Below are 17,477 nucleotides of genomic sequence, written 5' to 3'. Positions count from 1 at the left end.
GAAAACAAAAATAGATAAATGGGACCTAATTATACTTAAAAGCTTCTGCACATCAAAGGAAACCATGAACAAGATGAAAAGATAACCCTCAGAATGGGAGAAACTATTTGCAAATGAAGCAACTGAAAAAGGATTAATCTCCAAAATATACAAACCGTTCATGCAGCTCAATATCAAAAAAACAAACAACCCAATCAAAAAATGGGCAGATAGCTAGTGAGAAGCAGCCACATAGCACAGGGACATCAGCTCTGTGCTTTGTGACCATCTAGAGAGGTGGGGTAGGGAGGGTGGGAGGGAGATGCAAGAGGGAGGATATATGAGGATATATGTATATGTATAGCTGATTCACTTTGTTATAAAGCAGAAACTAACACAACATTGTAAAGCAATTATACTCCAATAAAGATGTGAAAAAAATAAAAAGTGGGCAGAAGGTCTAAATAGACATTTCTCCAAAGAAGACATACAGATGGCCAAGAGGCACATGAAAAGATGCTCAACACCACTAATTATTAGAGGAATGCAAATCAAAACTACCATGGAGTATCACCTCACTCTGGTCAGAATTGCCATCATCAGAAAATCTACAAACAATAAATGCTGGAGAGGGTATGGAGAAAAGGGAACCCTCTTGCACTGTTGGTGGGAATGTAAATTGATACAGCCACTATGGAAAACAGTACAGAGGTTTCTTAAAAATACTAAAAATAGAACTACCATATGACCCAGCAATTCCATTACTGGGTATATACCCTGAGAAAACCATAATTCAAAAAGACACATGCACCCCAATGTTCATTGCAGCACTATTTACAATAGCCAGGACATAGAAGCAACCTAAAAGTCCATCAACAGATGAATGGATAAAGAAGATGTGGTACATATATACCATGGAATATTACTCAGCCATAAAAAGGAATGAAATTGTGACATTTGCAGAGACGTGGATGGACCTAGAGACTGTCATACATAGTGAAGTAAGTCAGAAAGAGAAATACAAACATCATATATTAACGCATATATTTGGAATCTAGAAAAATGGTACAGGTGAACCTATTTGCAGGGCAGGAATAGAGACACAGATGTAGAGAACAGACATGTGGACACAGAGGGGGAAGCGGAGGGTGGGACAAACAGGAGATTAGGATTGACATATATACTCTACTATGTGTAAAATATCAATAGATAGCTGCTGGAACCTGCTATATAGCACAGGGAGCTCAGCTCAGTGCTCTGTGGTGACCTAGATGCGTGGGATTGGGGGGGTGGGAGGGAGGTCCAAGAGGGAGCAGATATATGTATACATATAGCTGATTCACTTCGTTGCACAGCAGAGACTAACACAACATTGTAAAACAACTATACTCAAATAAATAAATAATTTTAAAAAATTCATCCTGGGGAGACCTTGGGAACCAGTCTGCCCTGGGAAAGGATAAACTAGTTTGTGGTCTGCATCAGGGGATAAAAATGGGAGCAGTGCCTTTATCAAATAAAATCCTCTCAAAACTTGCTCTTTTGCCATAATTTTGGTGCAAACATTGGAGATACCAGCAGCTATGCTATTTCCCTTTAGCAAATGACTGCGTATCTCACAATGCTCCCAACTCCTGATTTTCTATTATATGTATATGAGTGTCTCCTAAGGAGGACACCTATTCTGTGAGCTTTTTTGGAAACATGAAAGTTTGTAAAGTCAAACAAACTGCACGTGGAGGGGGAAGTAGGTTGTACTGCTTTGGTGATGAGAGTAGCTTTGCATATCAGTGTAACTTGCTGCACGTAGTAACCTAAAATATTGCCAATGATCCAACAAGAAACCTTTTCTGTTACATTGAAAGTCAATTCCATCAGAGCCAGTGAAGAGAATGTGGACTTCTCTTTGACTACTCTGAAGCTACTATTTTTTCAGAAACCTTGACTTGAAATTTTGAAGGACATTTGTATCACCTTGAGGAAAAAAATGTGAAGCCCATCCTTAGTTGTTCAATAAGGAGAACTTCATTCTTCACTTTGCTTACTTTATGGATATGAACATGATACAATTTGGGGGGACTTCCCTGGTGGTCTAGTGGTTAACACTCTGCGCTTCCTCTGCAGGGGGTGCGGGTTCGACCCCTGGTCGGGGAACTGAGATTCCCGCATGCTGTGCGGCCAAAAATGATACAATTTTTCATTGCAAGCCTTAAAGTCATTATTATAATGCAGCTGAAAACCACAAGGTCTTTTGGAAACAGAGCAACTCAGGAAAATAAGGATACAGAGTGATATGTCATAAAATGTCTGTGCAGACAAACAATCTGGAAGTACTTAGATACACTACAAGATATATTTGAAGACTAATTCTGCTTAGACAAACTTAAAATGAAATATGGATTCATCATTTTTTTTTTGCTGACAAAGACAGCATGGATGATGAAGATCTTGCCTCAAAGATGACCTCAGTGACTTGAGTATGAATGAAATGATGTGACATTAATTCAACTTGAAGAGTCTTCAAGAAGTTTCTTGATACAAATGCACCTTTCCCTGCCAAATAAGCTATGGGGTCTCTAATTTCATTTGCTACCTCGTATCCTTGTAAGTAAGAGTTTTTAGAAAGTGTTAATATTTTAATCAAGTTGCAGTAAACTGAATATCAAAGATGAGCTGCATATTCTCATGCCTAAGAGCACCCCAAATTTTCAGCTTCTTATTCAATCCAAACTATGAGAGCTTTCTCACTAAAATTCACTTTTGAAAATTGAATAAAACTGAAATTCATTTTCATTTTAGTTAACAAATTTTAATTATTTCAATTTTTCCAGATATTACCATCAAATTTCACACACATTCTCATAAAATAGAAAAACAGATATGACTCACTGGAATTATCACTTGTATAGCGTGTTCCTATGAAATAATAAATTACCAGTATAATAAAATGAACTGCATGAAAATATTTGGTGTATATGTACATGGGGGGAGTAATTTATAGTTTTATTTAGATTTTCAAAAATGTCTTTGTTCCCCCAAAATGTTAAAAAGCAGAAAAATTAAAAACAACTGTTCTACACTATAGAACAGTCCTCTAAAATAGTATGTAATTACCATGTCAAGTCACAGGTCATTTCTAACATGAATTTAATCCAATGTTACCTTGAAAACTAGTAATTAAAATTTCAAATGCGATCTGACCCAAGCCCTAAAAAAATGGCCAGGAAGTTCCTATAGAATTGAAATTATCTTTTCAAGTTCAGTTCATTAAAAGTCTACTTAAGAAACATGACAACTAAGTGCAATAGAGTACACTGGTTTGGATCCTGGAACAGCAGGAGAACCTTAAAGGGAAAACTGGTGAAGTCCAAATAAAGCCTAGAGTTTAATTAATGGTAATGTACCAATAGTGGTTTCTTAGTTCTGACAAATACACACTGGTAATATAAAATAATAATAGGGGAAACTGGATGAGGGGTGCACAGAAACATTGTGAATTATCTTTGCAGCTTTCCTATAAGTCTAAAATCATTCCAAATAAAATGTTGGGGTTTTTTAAAGTCTACTCCAAATTTTTAACAAGATTTAATCACTCAGCAAATATTTATGGAGTGTTCAGGTACTGTTCTGTGTGCTGGGTACATAGTACTGAACAAAACAGATCCATCCCTTCCCTTACGGAGCTAAGAGAGTAGCAGGCAGGAAAGACATTGATCAGTCACAAGAATCAACATAAATTGTAATCACAGTTTGCAGTAAGTGCTATCAAGGAAAAGTCCATGAGATGAGAGAGGTGCAAAGCTGGAAGCCTGAGGCAGTGGTACTTAATATGAGACTTGAGGGCTGGTGAGGAGCCAGCCAGGTGACAGCACCAGGAAGAGAGGAGAGCTTGTTCCTCAGCCTGGAGGAAGGAAAGGACCTGGAGAATGTGCCAGCATGACCAGAGCATCATGTGGGCATGCAAGAGTGGTGCCGTCAGAAGAATCCAACCACGTAGGACGATGTAGGCTAGGTTTAGGCTTTTATAGTTTTCCAAAGAAATATGAGAAGCCATTGAAGACTTTAACCAGAGGAATGGCATGATCCAATTAATGTTTCTAAAATATCACAATGACTGCTCTGTGGATGTAGACTAGAAAGGAGAAAGACAAGAAGCTCCCACTTGAGGCACTCACAATTTTTTTTAATTAAGGAGAAATAAAAAGTTCTCAACTTCTAAATATATTTGTTCTAAAATGTCCCTGAGAAATAATAATTCATTTTAGATGTATATATTGCTTCTTTAGCATCTGCCACCTTTACTCCAGCAGGGAAGATGGTGCTCCAAATGGCTCCCGGCTCATTCGATCTGGATCTTTCCTCTAGAATGCCAATGTAAAACATGGGTGTGAACAAAAATGCAAGATAGATACCAAAGTCACATGACTTGGAGCAAGGTATCCGCAGCAAAAAATGTGCAGGCTCTACCACCCTTAGGAATCTTAGCTTCACAAGAGATAAAGAAGTCTTAGTATGTCTGGTTTTCAGAACCATAAAACCATTATTGACCCTCAGTAGTGCCATCTTGGCATTAGCCCAGAACTAAATATAGAAAATCCCAGACTGCAGAATAGTGTAATTTTCAATCCCTGTTTAAAGTATACAATGTTAAATGTCACCCTCAGTTACTATACCTTGAGTCTGAAGGAACTGGTGTGTTGCCCTATCTGACCTAGAAAAAGAAATACGTCTTCCAATTTTGATGTAACCAGCAGCACTTCAATAAAATTTAATAAGCAGTCTGCAGTGCTCGTTGAGTATTTTTAAACAGAACTCCCTAGGGACTTATACTCCAAACAAACACTTGGATTTTCTCAGTTTAGGAATATACTATCTATAACCTCACTAAATATTATGTAGGTACATTATAAGGACTATCAGACCAGAAGAAAGATTGTATCTTCATTGAAGCCTATGATTTAATATGAAAAACTTTTTATGCAAAGCTCAGTGAACCAAACAGCTATTGACTGTCCAGCCAATTGCTCCTTTTCTCTGGAAACTACCTCTTGACCTCCTGTCAGTAGGGTTACAGGAGAAAGCCTCTGGCAGCCGTGATGGCATAACTTGACCCTGCCCCAGACCACCACAGTCAATAGGATCAAGAGTGTACACTTGACACAAATTGGGCCAAAGAGTCCCTTTCCCTGGGAATCTGGATTTAGAAGAGATTCTTGCTCAATCTGTCTGCTCTCTTGAATAGAGGACATATAAACATTGGAACTGCTTGCAGAGGCTATTTTCAACCATTTGGACAAGGAATAGAGAAAGCCAGTCTGCAGCAAGAGACAAGAATGGAGAACATATGCCAGAAAAAAAAAGAGATGAAAGGCAGAGAAAGAGGGCTTCCTATTTTCCCTACAACAGTCCCGGACCTGACGCTTATCCCACCTAACCCCTGACCTTAAAATCCATGGAAGACTCACAGTATCGTTTCAATCACTTCCATTTTTGCTTAAACCAGTTCAAGTGGAATCCTGTGGTGAGAAACCAAACAAGCCCTCACTAACACTCCAGGTCTCTCCATTTGATTTAGTCTCAGAGAACTGAGAACCAGCTTGCCCAAATTCTTTAAGCCAAGATCTCTGAAAGGGAATCTAATTCCAGGCTCTGCAAGCAGACAAATGCAACAAAATGAAAAATGCTTATCCTAAAATGTCAAATGGGAAAGAAGCTGGGCACAAAATTGTATACATCAGAATTATGACTACACTATAGTTTATATTTGTCAATAAATCAAGAAGTGAAGCCCTATATATATTACGAAGATTGGAAGGAAAGTAACCAAAATAACGGTAGTCATGTTACAGTGACAGGATTATTTTCCTTTTTCTCTATATTATTCTGTGTCTTTAAGTAGTTAAATACTTCATAACATAACAGAATTATAACTTCGAAGACTATGTAAATGTGTTTATATCATAATGACATATTTTTAAAAGTAGAACTTAAAATATCCTATCTATAATGTTCGCCACTATATAAATAGACCGAAAAGCAACTGCCCCTTTAAGACTCCACATGTTATGGGGCACAGGAAATCACAGGAGTTTAAGGATTTTAACTATAACTAGGAAATAAAAGGCTATTCACTTTCTCCCGTTGCGGAGCACAGGCTCTGGACGCGCAGGCTCAGTAGTTGTGGCTCACGGACCCAGCCGCTCCGCGCCATGTGGGATCTTCCCAAACCGGGGCACGAAGCCGTGTCCCCTGCATGGGCAGGCGGACTCTCAACCACTGCGCCACAAGGGAAGCCCAAAAGGCTATTCACTTTTGAAAAAATAAAAAGACTCCACATGTAAAAAGGAACAATGAAACTTCCAGCAAGCTAGTCCCCAATTAATCATCAGCCTTCTTCACCTATTTGCCCTCCCAATCCTGTATAACCCCACCTCATCCCATGCTACTCATCTTCAGCTGGGATTTCATCCTTTCCCTCCCCGACTCTCCCCCCCAATTTGTCCACACCCCTCCCCCAACTCCTGCGCTTCTCTCTACTTTGATGTCTGGGTATCTGCATCTCCAGACATGCAGACCCATCCTGTCACCCATAAGCCCTAGATCTGTCTCCTCTATTTTGGATCAGCCCATTGGGAATAATCTCTTCACAAATGGCTCCAGCCCATTTTAAACTATCCCCAGGGGCGATCCAGGTAAGCCAGAAAGTGGTAGGAAGTAGAAGGCAACTTTCAAAAATAAAAACCATTGCAGACTTGTATAATTTGTAAATTATCTTTAACATTGCTGTAACACAATTTTCAATAACAATTCAGAGTACAACACTGGATAGGAAAAAAATGTAAGTGGTAAACCATTTACTTACAAGAAAAAAATGAGCAAGCCTTTCTGAAATCATGAAGCCGATTCAACTGGTTTCCTCCATGATCACAACAGCTTCCATACACTGAACTGCGCATTGTGTCAGGCATTTTATATACATTATCTTATATAACCCTCCCAATGACCTGTGATGCAACTATTACTATTTCCATTTTACAGGAACAAAACTGTTGATCTGAGAGGTTGTTACTTATGCAAGTTTAAAAGTCTAGCAAGTAGCAGAGCAGGGTCTTGCGGTCTTTGCATTAGACCTTATGGCCTCAAACAGGTCTTAGATGGGTTTTCTAAAGAAAGTTTATCTGACATTTAATGTTAAACCCATGTGTTAGCTATTAGTAGCAGTAGTATTTTACAATACAAATATCAAGTTTATATGTAAATTTATATTTTAAATGAAAAATACATATCAGAATAAACATTGTAGAAACTACCACATTATGCAACATCAATAACATATACAATGATATTCAGTATCAATGTAGACCTTACAAGTTATAGTTTAAAACTATGTTACAAAGACTTCTTACTACGTATCAATGGTAATTATTTATAACTGTTTATAAAACACTACCTGTCATATACAAAGAAGCATAAAGTTTATTATCAAGGTATAAAAAGACTATGAACTGGGAGAAATATTTATTGCATTCATTTCACTAGTATGAGACAATTTTATAACTTAATGTCAGTTAGAGTGAAGTGTTATATTAATATTGTAACATGAACACCAATAGTAACCACTTCACAAGGGGGGAGGGACCACACTTTATTTCGTAGAATTCTAATAACTTTATACTATTTTATATTTTAAAAATTGCCTTTTCCCCATTCAAGTACAGAAAAGGTTATAAAGGCAATAAGGACACAAATGCAGAAGTTACAAAGGTAAAGTGATCATAAAATACCATCTGGTTTAGTCTCATTCTCTGAATAGGCACATCTGTTTAATTCATTCATAGCTGGTGACTTTTTTCTTTCCCTCCAATCACTACCACCATGTACACTTTTTCTGTGTGGAAATAATTAACTCTCCAATTTCTTCCACAGAAACTATAATCATTCATTCATTAGTACAATAAACTTCATTGAGCACCCAGAATGTACTCCAGTACACTTTCACTTTGCTTAAAATAAAAATAAAGATAAGTCCTTTCCCTCCCCAAGCTCGCAGGTGAAACAGCCTTGTGAAAAGTAAACAGCCCCAAATCGTGTGCTAAATGCTGGAGCAGAGGTGAGTACACAGTATTACAGGAGCACAGAGGGAGGATTATCACAGCCTGGGGCAATCAGGAAGCTTTACAGAGGACAGCGCATTTGAACTTGGCCTTTAAAGATAAATAGGAGCTTTCCAAAGAGCGAAGAAGGACACATGGGGAGAGGAAGCCATTCAGGCCACAGTGTAAAAAGGCACTGAGGACCTGAAGAACACGGGGACAAGAATGCTATTAAAACGATGAGGCTATGATCAGGGTTTGTGGAGGCTATGTGAGATATGAAATTAAAAAGAAAAACTGGATGAAAAATTCAACAATGTAAGTAGATTAAGGTGTTTAAATATATGGAAGATTTTGCATACATTAAATTTCAGTTATTAAAATACATAGACCATGAGAGAAATGTTCAGTACAAAATAAACAGCACTTGCATGGGTCTATGGATATAAAATAGACTGCAAGGGTATTGTTAGCCAAAATGTTAACACTAATCACCTCTGGCTGGTAGAATTATAAGTAATTTTGTTTTTAATCTCTCTTTGCTTCTCTGCCTTCCAGATTTCCTGCATTAAGCATGCATTACTTTGGCAATTAGAGGGGAAAACATGTGCTAAAATAGAACAATGTAAGCTGGGCTCGGATTGTGGCATGCTAAGGAATTTGGACTTTATTCCACAGAAAATGAAGATTTATTCCTGGCATTTGATCAGGGATATGAGAGGAAGATTTGCATTTTAGGGAATTGAATGTTCTTAAGGTGTGCATACTGGATTAAAAAGATTTGAGACTGGGTGAAAGATACAATGGATATGGACATATATACACTACCAAGTGTAAAATAGACAGCTAGTGGGAAGCAGCCTCATAGCACAGGGAGATCAGCTCGGTGCTTTGTGACCATCTAGAGGGGTGGGATAGGGAGGGTGGGAGGGAGACACAAGAGGGAGGGGACATGGGGATATATGCATACATATAGTTGATTCACTTTGTTATACAGCAGAAACTAACACAACATTGTAAAGCAATTATACTCCAATAAAGATTTTTTAAAAAGATACAATGGATAGAACTAAGGCAGTGATAATAGGGATGGAAAGCACATATGTGAGGTAAAATAGATAGGACTTGTTAACTGAATATAGGAGAAGGGGGAAGGGCAGAGTTTGAGGATAACTCCAGGTTTCTGAGCAATTGGTTAGATACAGATATTGGAAGCTTAAAAGCATAATAAGAAGGAAAAGGCATATTTTAAGGACAGAATGATGAATTTAGTTTTATGTGTGACATGCCAGGGGGACATTCAGGTAAAAATTCTAGTAGAAAGTTGCAATATGGGTCTGGACTCAGAAAAAGTGGACCTAGAAAGACAGACACATAGAAGATGGTGAAGCCATGAAACTGAATGTACTTGCTCGGGGAAAATAAAGTGAGAGGAGACAGCTGAGTCTGGAACCTTGGGAAGTGCTAAGTCACAGCAATAGTTGGAGAATTGAGAGAGCCAGATGAGCCAGAAGTTGGTAGAATTCTTTTTGGAAACGGGATATGGTCAGAGCTGGGATCAGAGCAAGGATAAGAAGTTTTACTATAAATTTGCAGCTACCGATAGAAAACAACCAGAGAACCTGGTCACTGGCGGAGTATAAAAAAAAAAAAAAAACAGAAGGCCAACAAGCACAAAAGGCATAGAACAAAGAGAGGGAACTGGCCACCATCTGAGATGGAAGGCAGGGCGAGGAGAGGTGAAGTAAACATACTAGAGTTTACTGAGTGAGATTTCTCCATGGAGGGTGGGGCTTTTTTGAAAGCTGTCAAAGCGACCTACTGCATGCTGTCCTAAGACAGTGACTTCTACCCTTTTTCTTTTTCTTTTCTTTTTTTTTTTTTTACAAACAAGGAAACTGATGGCCACAGAGAGATGTCTCAGGTCTCAGAGCCAAGCTGCTGGCAGGTTTAACTAGAATCAATTTCCAAACCCCTAGAGTTTAATTCACTACACATCAATATACTGCCTCCTTATACAGACACAAAAAGAAGGCTCACCCCAAAAATATTGATAATGGAATACAGTAAAATATAAGTGGATTTATCCCTTAACTTGACTTATGGAATGAATGACTTCTTATAGTAATACAATCCTCTTTGATCATCACCTCTTATCTCCCAGCTAACCATCCGCTAGCCTTTGATCACACTGAGATTTCCAATCCATTGATCCTACCAACTTTTCACTCTCCCTAATCATCTCGATTTTCTCTCTTCTCTATTCACCAGCTTTAAATGCTATGGTCATTCACTACAATACCTTCCTTGCATACATTCACAACTCCCTTGCCACTATTATTACACCCACTGGATAATCTGAAACTCTGGTTAAATCCTTCTCTTCACTCGCTCCACGCCACCACTGTGTCAATGAACATTATAACCTACTGACTGGTCTCGCTTCAAATGTCTGACCAGAAACTACACGTGCCCTTTAAGGCAGCCAGACAACTTTACTGTACTTCCTCAGTCCGTTTACTCTCCCCATAGAACAATTCACACCTTCTCTTTCCTCCCACCTCTACCACCTCCTCCTTTATCCTCACTCTCAGTTGATGACCTTGCTTCCCATTTGGAGAAAATGAAAGCGACCAGAAAAGAATCTCACCAGACTCCCACCATTTCAGTTATCCTCCTTCCAGACCCTTCATCCATACCCTCTGCCCTATATCCGTGTTCCTAACTAAAGCGATGTCCCTTCCTTTGTGCACTAGTTTTGGTACACTGTCTCTCCAGCACCACTGATTTTTCTTTCTCTATTGAATCATTCTCATGATCATGCAAACATCCTGCAATTGCCTCCCATCTTACAAAAAAAAAAAAATTTCTTAACCCCACTACTCCCATTTCCTCTGCTTCCCTTTGCACAAAAATCATGGAAGAACTGTCTATACTCACATTTCCAATTCCTCCCTCTAATTCTTGCGTAAGCACATTCTAATCCACCTTCTGCCACCTTACGTGTTCCTGTCAAGGTAGCCAGTGATGTCCAGTTGCCAAATTCATGGTCAGTTATCAGTTTTTATTTTCTAGACCTTTCAGCAGCATTGGACTCGGTTAATCTCCTCCCTCTGAAACTCTTCACTGGTTTCTAGGGTATCACATGCCCCTCTTCTTCTCACCCTCTCAATGTCTCAGTGCCCCAGAGTCAGTCCTTGCCCCTCTTCTCTTCTCTATATATGTTGACTCCTTGGAGATCTCTTTAGTCTTAGACTACAAATAACCATCCAAAGGCTGGAAAATCCCTAATTTATATCTGCAGTAAGGCATCTCCTCTGAACTCCAGGATTATTCTATGCCTCCAATTACATTTAAACTTTCCAAAATGTTCTCCTTACCCCTTGACCCCCTAAACTTCTCTGCCTTGAATCTTGCCACACTTTAGCCATTGGCAACTCAAACTTGGTCAAACTAGAAAAGGTGGAATCATTTTTTTACTCCTCTCTTTCTTGTAGATACCATATCCAACCATCAGGAAACCCTATTCAGATATATAGAGAATTTCAAGTATATAGAGAATCTAATTTCAAATATATAGAGAATCTGACCACCTCTCACCTCTGCTACTGCTACGCCTCTGGTTCAGGCCACCATCATCTCCCACCTTGATTATTACAGTGACATACTAACTAGTCTCTCTGCTTCCACCTCTGCCCCAATAGAGCCGTCAAGTGATCCTTTTGAAATATAAGTCAAGTCACATCACTCCTCTGTCAAAACCCTGCAAAGGCTCCCAATTTCATTGAGTACAAGCCAAAGGGCTTACAATGGCCGATAAGGTCCTACTTCATGTGAGCCCCTGTATCCATAGTGTCCTCATCTCCAACAACTCGCCCAATTATTTACCCCACTTCAGCCATGCAGGCCTCCCCACTCCTTCTCTAGCAGGCCCGGCATGCCCCACCTCAGAGCTTTGCGTGGGCTGTTCCCCTTGCCTGGAACGACTTCCTCCCAATGTCTACACAGCAAACTCCCTCACATTCTTCAGGTCTTTGCTCAGTTGTGACCTCCTCAGTGAGGCCTTCCCTGGCCACCCTATTTAAAATTTCCACAATTGCTACCCCCTCAGACCTTTTTAGCCTTTTAACTCTTGTTGATATTTTTGTTGAAGCAGCTATCACCTTGAAATACAATACTTTATGTATTTATTTATTATTGTCTGTCTCTTGCCACTAGAACTTAAGCTCTAAAAACGAAAATACTTTTATCTGTTTTGTTCATTGATGTATTCCCAGCACATAGGAGGTGCTCAATTAGCACCTGTTGAATGAGTGAATCTATTTCCCCTACCAGACCATAAGTAACTGGAGGTTAGACTAATGCTTTAATCATCTCTGTACACATCTATCTATCTAAATTTATAGATATAGAGATGATTGTATATATATATATATTATATATATCTTTTATATATAATGCATATATATCTTTTATACATGTTTATATATCTTATGTATACAATGTATATTATTTATGTATGCACCTTTTACATACATAATATATGTACACATACATTTCTTTTTGCATCAGCCTGACTACTAGAATTTGTTCTGAGCCAGATACTCATATTCCTGATTGGCAGGGGTGGCAGCAGGACGCATTACCATGAGGTTGATCATTAATGCATATTGTCAGAGATGAGTCCCCACCTGCCTCTAGAAAAGTAAATGGCAGGGGGCTTCCCTGGTGGCGCAGTGGTTGGGAATCCGCCTGCCAATGCAGGGGACACAGGCTCGAGCCCTGGTTCGGGAGGATCCCACATGCTGTGGAGCAGCTGGGCCCGTGCGCCACAACTGCTGAGCCTGCCCTCTAGAGCCCGCGCACCTAGAGCCGGTGCTCCAGGATGAGAGAGGCCACCGCAATGAGAGGCCCGTGCCCGGCAATGAAGAGTAGCCCCCACTCACCACAACTAAAAAGAAAGCCCACACGCATCAACGAGGACCCAACGCAGCCAAAAATAAAAAATAAAAATGAATGTCATTCTTTAACATATTATCTGTGAATAAAATTTTTTTTTAAAAAAAGAAAAGTAAATGGCATTGATATCGAGAGGTCTCAAACATGACCATCAGAAAATGGGAAAGCCACCTTGCCTTCACATATGACATATTCCTCACCACAGCCTTTTCCTAAATATGTCTTTCCAGACTTCCCCCAAGCTGTTGCTCATTCCCGGTAACAGCTAAATCAATTGACCGTATTGTACTGGTTTGCTTCAATGTGTTTGTTTACTAGTTGAAGCCTGCATTAAGGGCAGGATTATTTCATGGTGCTCAGCTGCCTGGCCCTCTTCCAGCTCTCTCTCCTCCTAGCCTCTCACCCTGCAAAATGGCTATCTCTTTCTACCTCTGAAAGCTTAAACATCCTGAAAGGTATTTGACTATCACATAATTCTCTGTCCTTGTGAGATTCTCTGCCTTCACTGTTTGAATTCTGTGGCCCGAAGTTAGCTAAGAGCCCATCACAAATAACTATGCCAAATGCATCTTTATCCCTTTTAGCTTCAGTTACTGTCTTAACCTGTGCTCTTCCCTCTTTTTGTCCAGTTATTGTATAGCAAATGAAACGTGTGCAGCTATTTCAGCAAATATGAAAAGATAATTTGAACATGTCTCTAAAATGTCACTTTTCCAGTATTCTTATTGGTTTGTTCTTTATTAACCAAAGTTCCATTGTTATAAAATCTATAATAATATGCTACCCTGGGTCTTGTAATCTCACAGACAGCATCTACATTTTCTAAGCAACCAAAATCCCATGGTTCCTAATTAAAATATTCAAAGGTGAAATCTAAGTAACCTCTACATGGTATACTAGTGCCTTCGCTTAAGCTTCTAGGGTTATAAACAGAAAGCCTTTGCCAATAGGAAAAAAGGAAGTTTTGAGTCTATAGTACAAAGACTTCAAAACACATTCCACAGCATGTTATTTTCTTTCTAGAAAATTCTAACACTGTATAATTACTTTTGTATGAAAAATGAATAATGTAATCTTCTAATGCTAAAAACAGCTAGACAGAAACCATCCAAATCAAATGGGCCTTTCCTGAAGCCAAATGAAATATTAAACTAGAAAATATCTGTGTGAGGACAGCCCATGGAAGAAAGCTCAATAGAGATGGAGCATAGCCTGGGGGAGGGGGGGGAGGGGCGGGGGGGGGAGGAGTTACAAGAAAAAAGGTGGTTTTCCCTCTATGTGTTAGGGTTTACTCGTTTCAGAGAAACTGTAACGTTGATTGTACCTCAAATGTCTCAGAAAAATACCAATCAGAAATGCATCTAGGAGCTTCCAAGGCTTCCGGTTAAAAATAACAGCAAACACATCAATGAAGCTCCATCTATGGCGACAGAAATGCTTTGATAGAGAAAAAGCTAAATCCCACCTGCATGGGAATTAAGCCGCAGCTACTCCCCCAATTCAGAGTAAAACGAGCTTCGCTTGGGTCGCCCGCAGAACGAATCCCAGCAAACGGAGCCAGTGGGTTCGTGTGTTGGGAGGGAGGGACAGAGTAGAGCGCACCTCATCGCCCTCCCCGCAAAACTGCTCCAGAAACGTGAAAGCGTCCGCACCGCATGACCTCGCTTAGCCGGAAGAAAGGCGGACCTCACAGAGCGGCCCGCTCAGGCTGAGCGGTAGCCGCGACGTGCGGCGGGCAGCTGGGGGGGTGGCCCGGTCGCGCCTCCCCCTCTCACCCACCCCAGCCCCCAGTCTTTCCACGGGTCTCTGGCTCCAAGCTCCCGGACTCGGAGCCCTGGCCAGGTTCCTTCTCTGCCCGAGGTGGACAGCCTCCCAGAAACATTTTAACAAGAGTAATTCCCGCGCTGGCAACGTCTCAACAGCCTGGAGTGAACAGTCTGACCCGTCGGCTTCGGGACCCACGTCTGGGTCGGCCCCCGCCGCCAGCTCCACCGCCGAGCCTCCCCAGCGCGCAGCCCGCAGCCCGCAGCCTGGCACCCAGTAGGGACTTTGGGGCAGTGCAGCCCCAAGGGCTGAGTTTCGCTAAGTAAACGGCCACGTTAGCCTGCTCGGTCGTGAATAAGCCTGAGGTGAGCCGGCCGACGTCCGTCAGAAGCTCTCACCCGGTCCCCTCTGCGCTTCTGCCCCCAAGGCTACCACTATTTCCAAACTCCGAGGCGCCAACAGTCCGGACACCCGTTCTCTCTCACGGCTCAGCACCGAGGACAGCGAACACACTTTTAGCCCCGGTAGCCCCACTGCCAGGAGACTGGCTTTAGCCACGCCAGCAGGGCTGCAGGTGTCCGGACGGCGCGCCCTCCCGCATCCCACCCCTCCGGCGCCTGGAGCAAGACAGCCCCGCGGCATCTTACTTTTCTGACTGGAGTAACCCGGGTAATAGCCATAGTAGCCGGTGATCCGCAGGATCCGATCCTCGATGGTGGCCACCCCGTTGGGGGCCGCCTTGACATCCATAGAGAGCACGGGGCGGCGGCCCCGGGCGCGGCGGGTCGGAGAGCGCAGCGCGGGGCCCGGGAGCTGGTGCAGGTGCCGCCGCCGGTGCTGATGTCGCAGCTCGTGCTCCCGCGCCCAGGCTCTGACTCCGCCGCCCGGCGCAGCACCGGCGCCGCATCACAGCGGCGGCGGCGGCGGCGGCGGCGGAGCGGCCCCCACTAGGGCCGGCCTCTCCGTCAGCCTGGCAGGTCTCCCGCCCGCCACCCCGCGCACTGCTGCCCGAACAGCGCCCCCTCACCTCCGACACCCACCGCTGCCCGGGGCGGCCCCACCTGCGCGGACTCTCATCATTAACCCTGTTGACCCCTTCCCGGAAGACTAAACATCCCCCAACCCCACCTGCCAGAAGGGACGCTTGGTCCAGGGCGTGGAAGGAGAGGAGAAGGTGAGATGGTGGCCAGGGCTCAGGAAGGAGGGACGGGGATGGGAGAGACCCAAGCGGAACCAAGGGCTGTTAATGTGAGAGGTGCACGCTGTCGCTCGGGGAGATGACACCTTGGGGTGCCCCCAGGGCTTCGTCTACGCTTGGCGTCTGCACCACCAGGGGTCTGCTGATCTGCAAGCGTTCTCTGGAGTTAATCAGTTCTCTCCACTTGCCTAGACGACGGGGAGTCTTTTTTTTTTTTTTTTTTTTAAGAAATGAAAAGAAAAATGAGGCCCCAGCAGGTGGTGCTTGGAGTGATTTTTCAGGTATCGTGGACACAAATACTTATAGAGGTCAAGCCTCCAAGTCTGACAGCCCGTGTCGGGCCGGACCCTCCATCCGCCCAGTGAAATCATTAAAGGCTTGGGAGCCGCAGCTGTGCACAGCATGTTTATTTTGCCCATTCCAAATGCCCCGAGGAGAAATGATTTTCTTCTTATTGCCAAAACATCGGGGGAAGCCCTTCAACCTGTACATATCTCTGGGCGGGGGAAAGTTTTAGCTACAATCCAGAGATATTCCACCTGAGTCTAGAACGTCCTTGAAGCTGTGTGTTCAGAGTGAACACCTCCCCTCAGATGTGACTCTCCTGGCTTGGCCAGAGAGGCACCAGGTTAAAGTCAGCGAGCAGTGGGGACGATTCCTCTATTCACAGTCTATTCCTCTATTCGCAGTCCCCGCCTCCTGAAAAATAAGCCTGAAAGCCTCACCTCAGAAACTAAACCGGTATGTGCAAGTGAGGGTGGGGTGTGAGCTCATCAGCTTAGAGGTCATTATGTCCACCTGCCATCCAGAGTGAGTTTAAAACACGCCTGGCAGCTTTCACATTTCTAAAGCGTAAGGGGGCAGGGTGAAGAAAAGACAAAAACCAGTCGACTTCTGTGCCCTCTCAGAAACCTATCCCAAACCTATCACATCATTCTGCCTTCAAGCATTTTCCAAACTGTGTATGGGTCTTTAAGGGGGAAGAAATAGGCAAACTTTTTTTTTTTAAAGATGAATTCATTTTAAGCATAAGAAAACGAAGAATTAAATTTGGGTTTTCGTGTGGACACAAAGCCTAGCACAGGATCGTGAGGGTGGAGTGAACCTGAGATGCTCGTGGCTGGGCGGAGAGTTCATACAGAAACCAATTTCCTCCCACACCTGCTTTCTGGGCCAGGACAGATGGGAGGGCGGAAGGAACTAAAAGGTCAAAATGAACTTAAAGAACAAAGCAACTTTACTGCAATGGCGGGGAGCTGACTATTTAAAGCAAAAATGAAAGGACTGTGCCTTTACACTCCACCACCCGCCCCAAAGCAATTTTCAACACACTTTTGTTACTTTTATTATTTTTATTTCTGTGGCACACCTTATATAAAATGTGTGCATTGCACACGGTAAAATGAGTTGATCACATTAACATAAGCTGCTCCTTTTGGTTGAAGCTTCTATGAAACAAATTTGCCCATATTACTTCTAACATG

The 17,477-nt window shown here is 42.2% G+C and overlaps 1 protein-coding gene across 1 annotated transcript in view; it reads right to left on the bottom strand.

Moving 5' to 3' along the window:
* SLC35F4 (solute carrier family 35 member F4) overlaps positions 1-15,668 on the bottom strand; it is a 293,691-nt gene extending 278,023 nt beyond the window's left edge. Inside the window, exon 1 of the mRNA XM_059059500.2 lies at positions 15,443-15,668. Coding sequence (XP_058915483.1) covers positions 15,443-15,545 — 103 coding nt within the window. The 5' untranslated portion in view covers positions 15,546-15,668. The remainder of the gene's footprint in view (positions 1-15,442) is intronic.
* Positions 15,669-17,477: the final 1,809 nt, after the last annotated feature.

This window comes from Kogia breviceps, chromosome 3 (assembly GCF_026419965.1).
Source record: "Kogia breviceps isolate mKogBre1 chromosome 3, mKogBre1 haplotype 1, whole genome shotgun sequence".
In the NCBI taxonomy this organism is placed as follows: domain Eukaryota; kingdom Metazoa; phylum Chordata; class Mammalia; order Artiodactyla; family Physeteridae; genus Kogia; species Kogia breviceps.
Note: the sequence above shows the minus strand (reverse complement) of the source record. Positions and strands in the feature narration are given on the sequence as shown.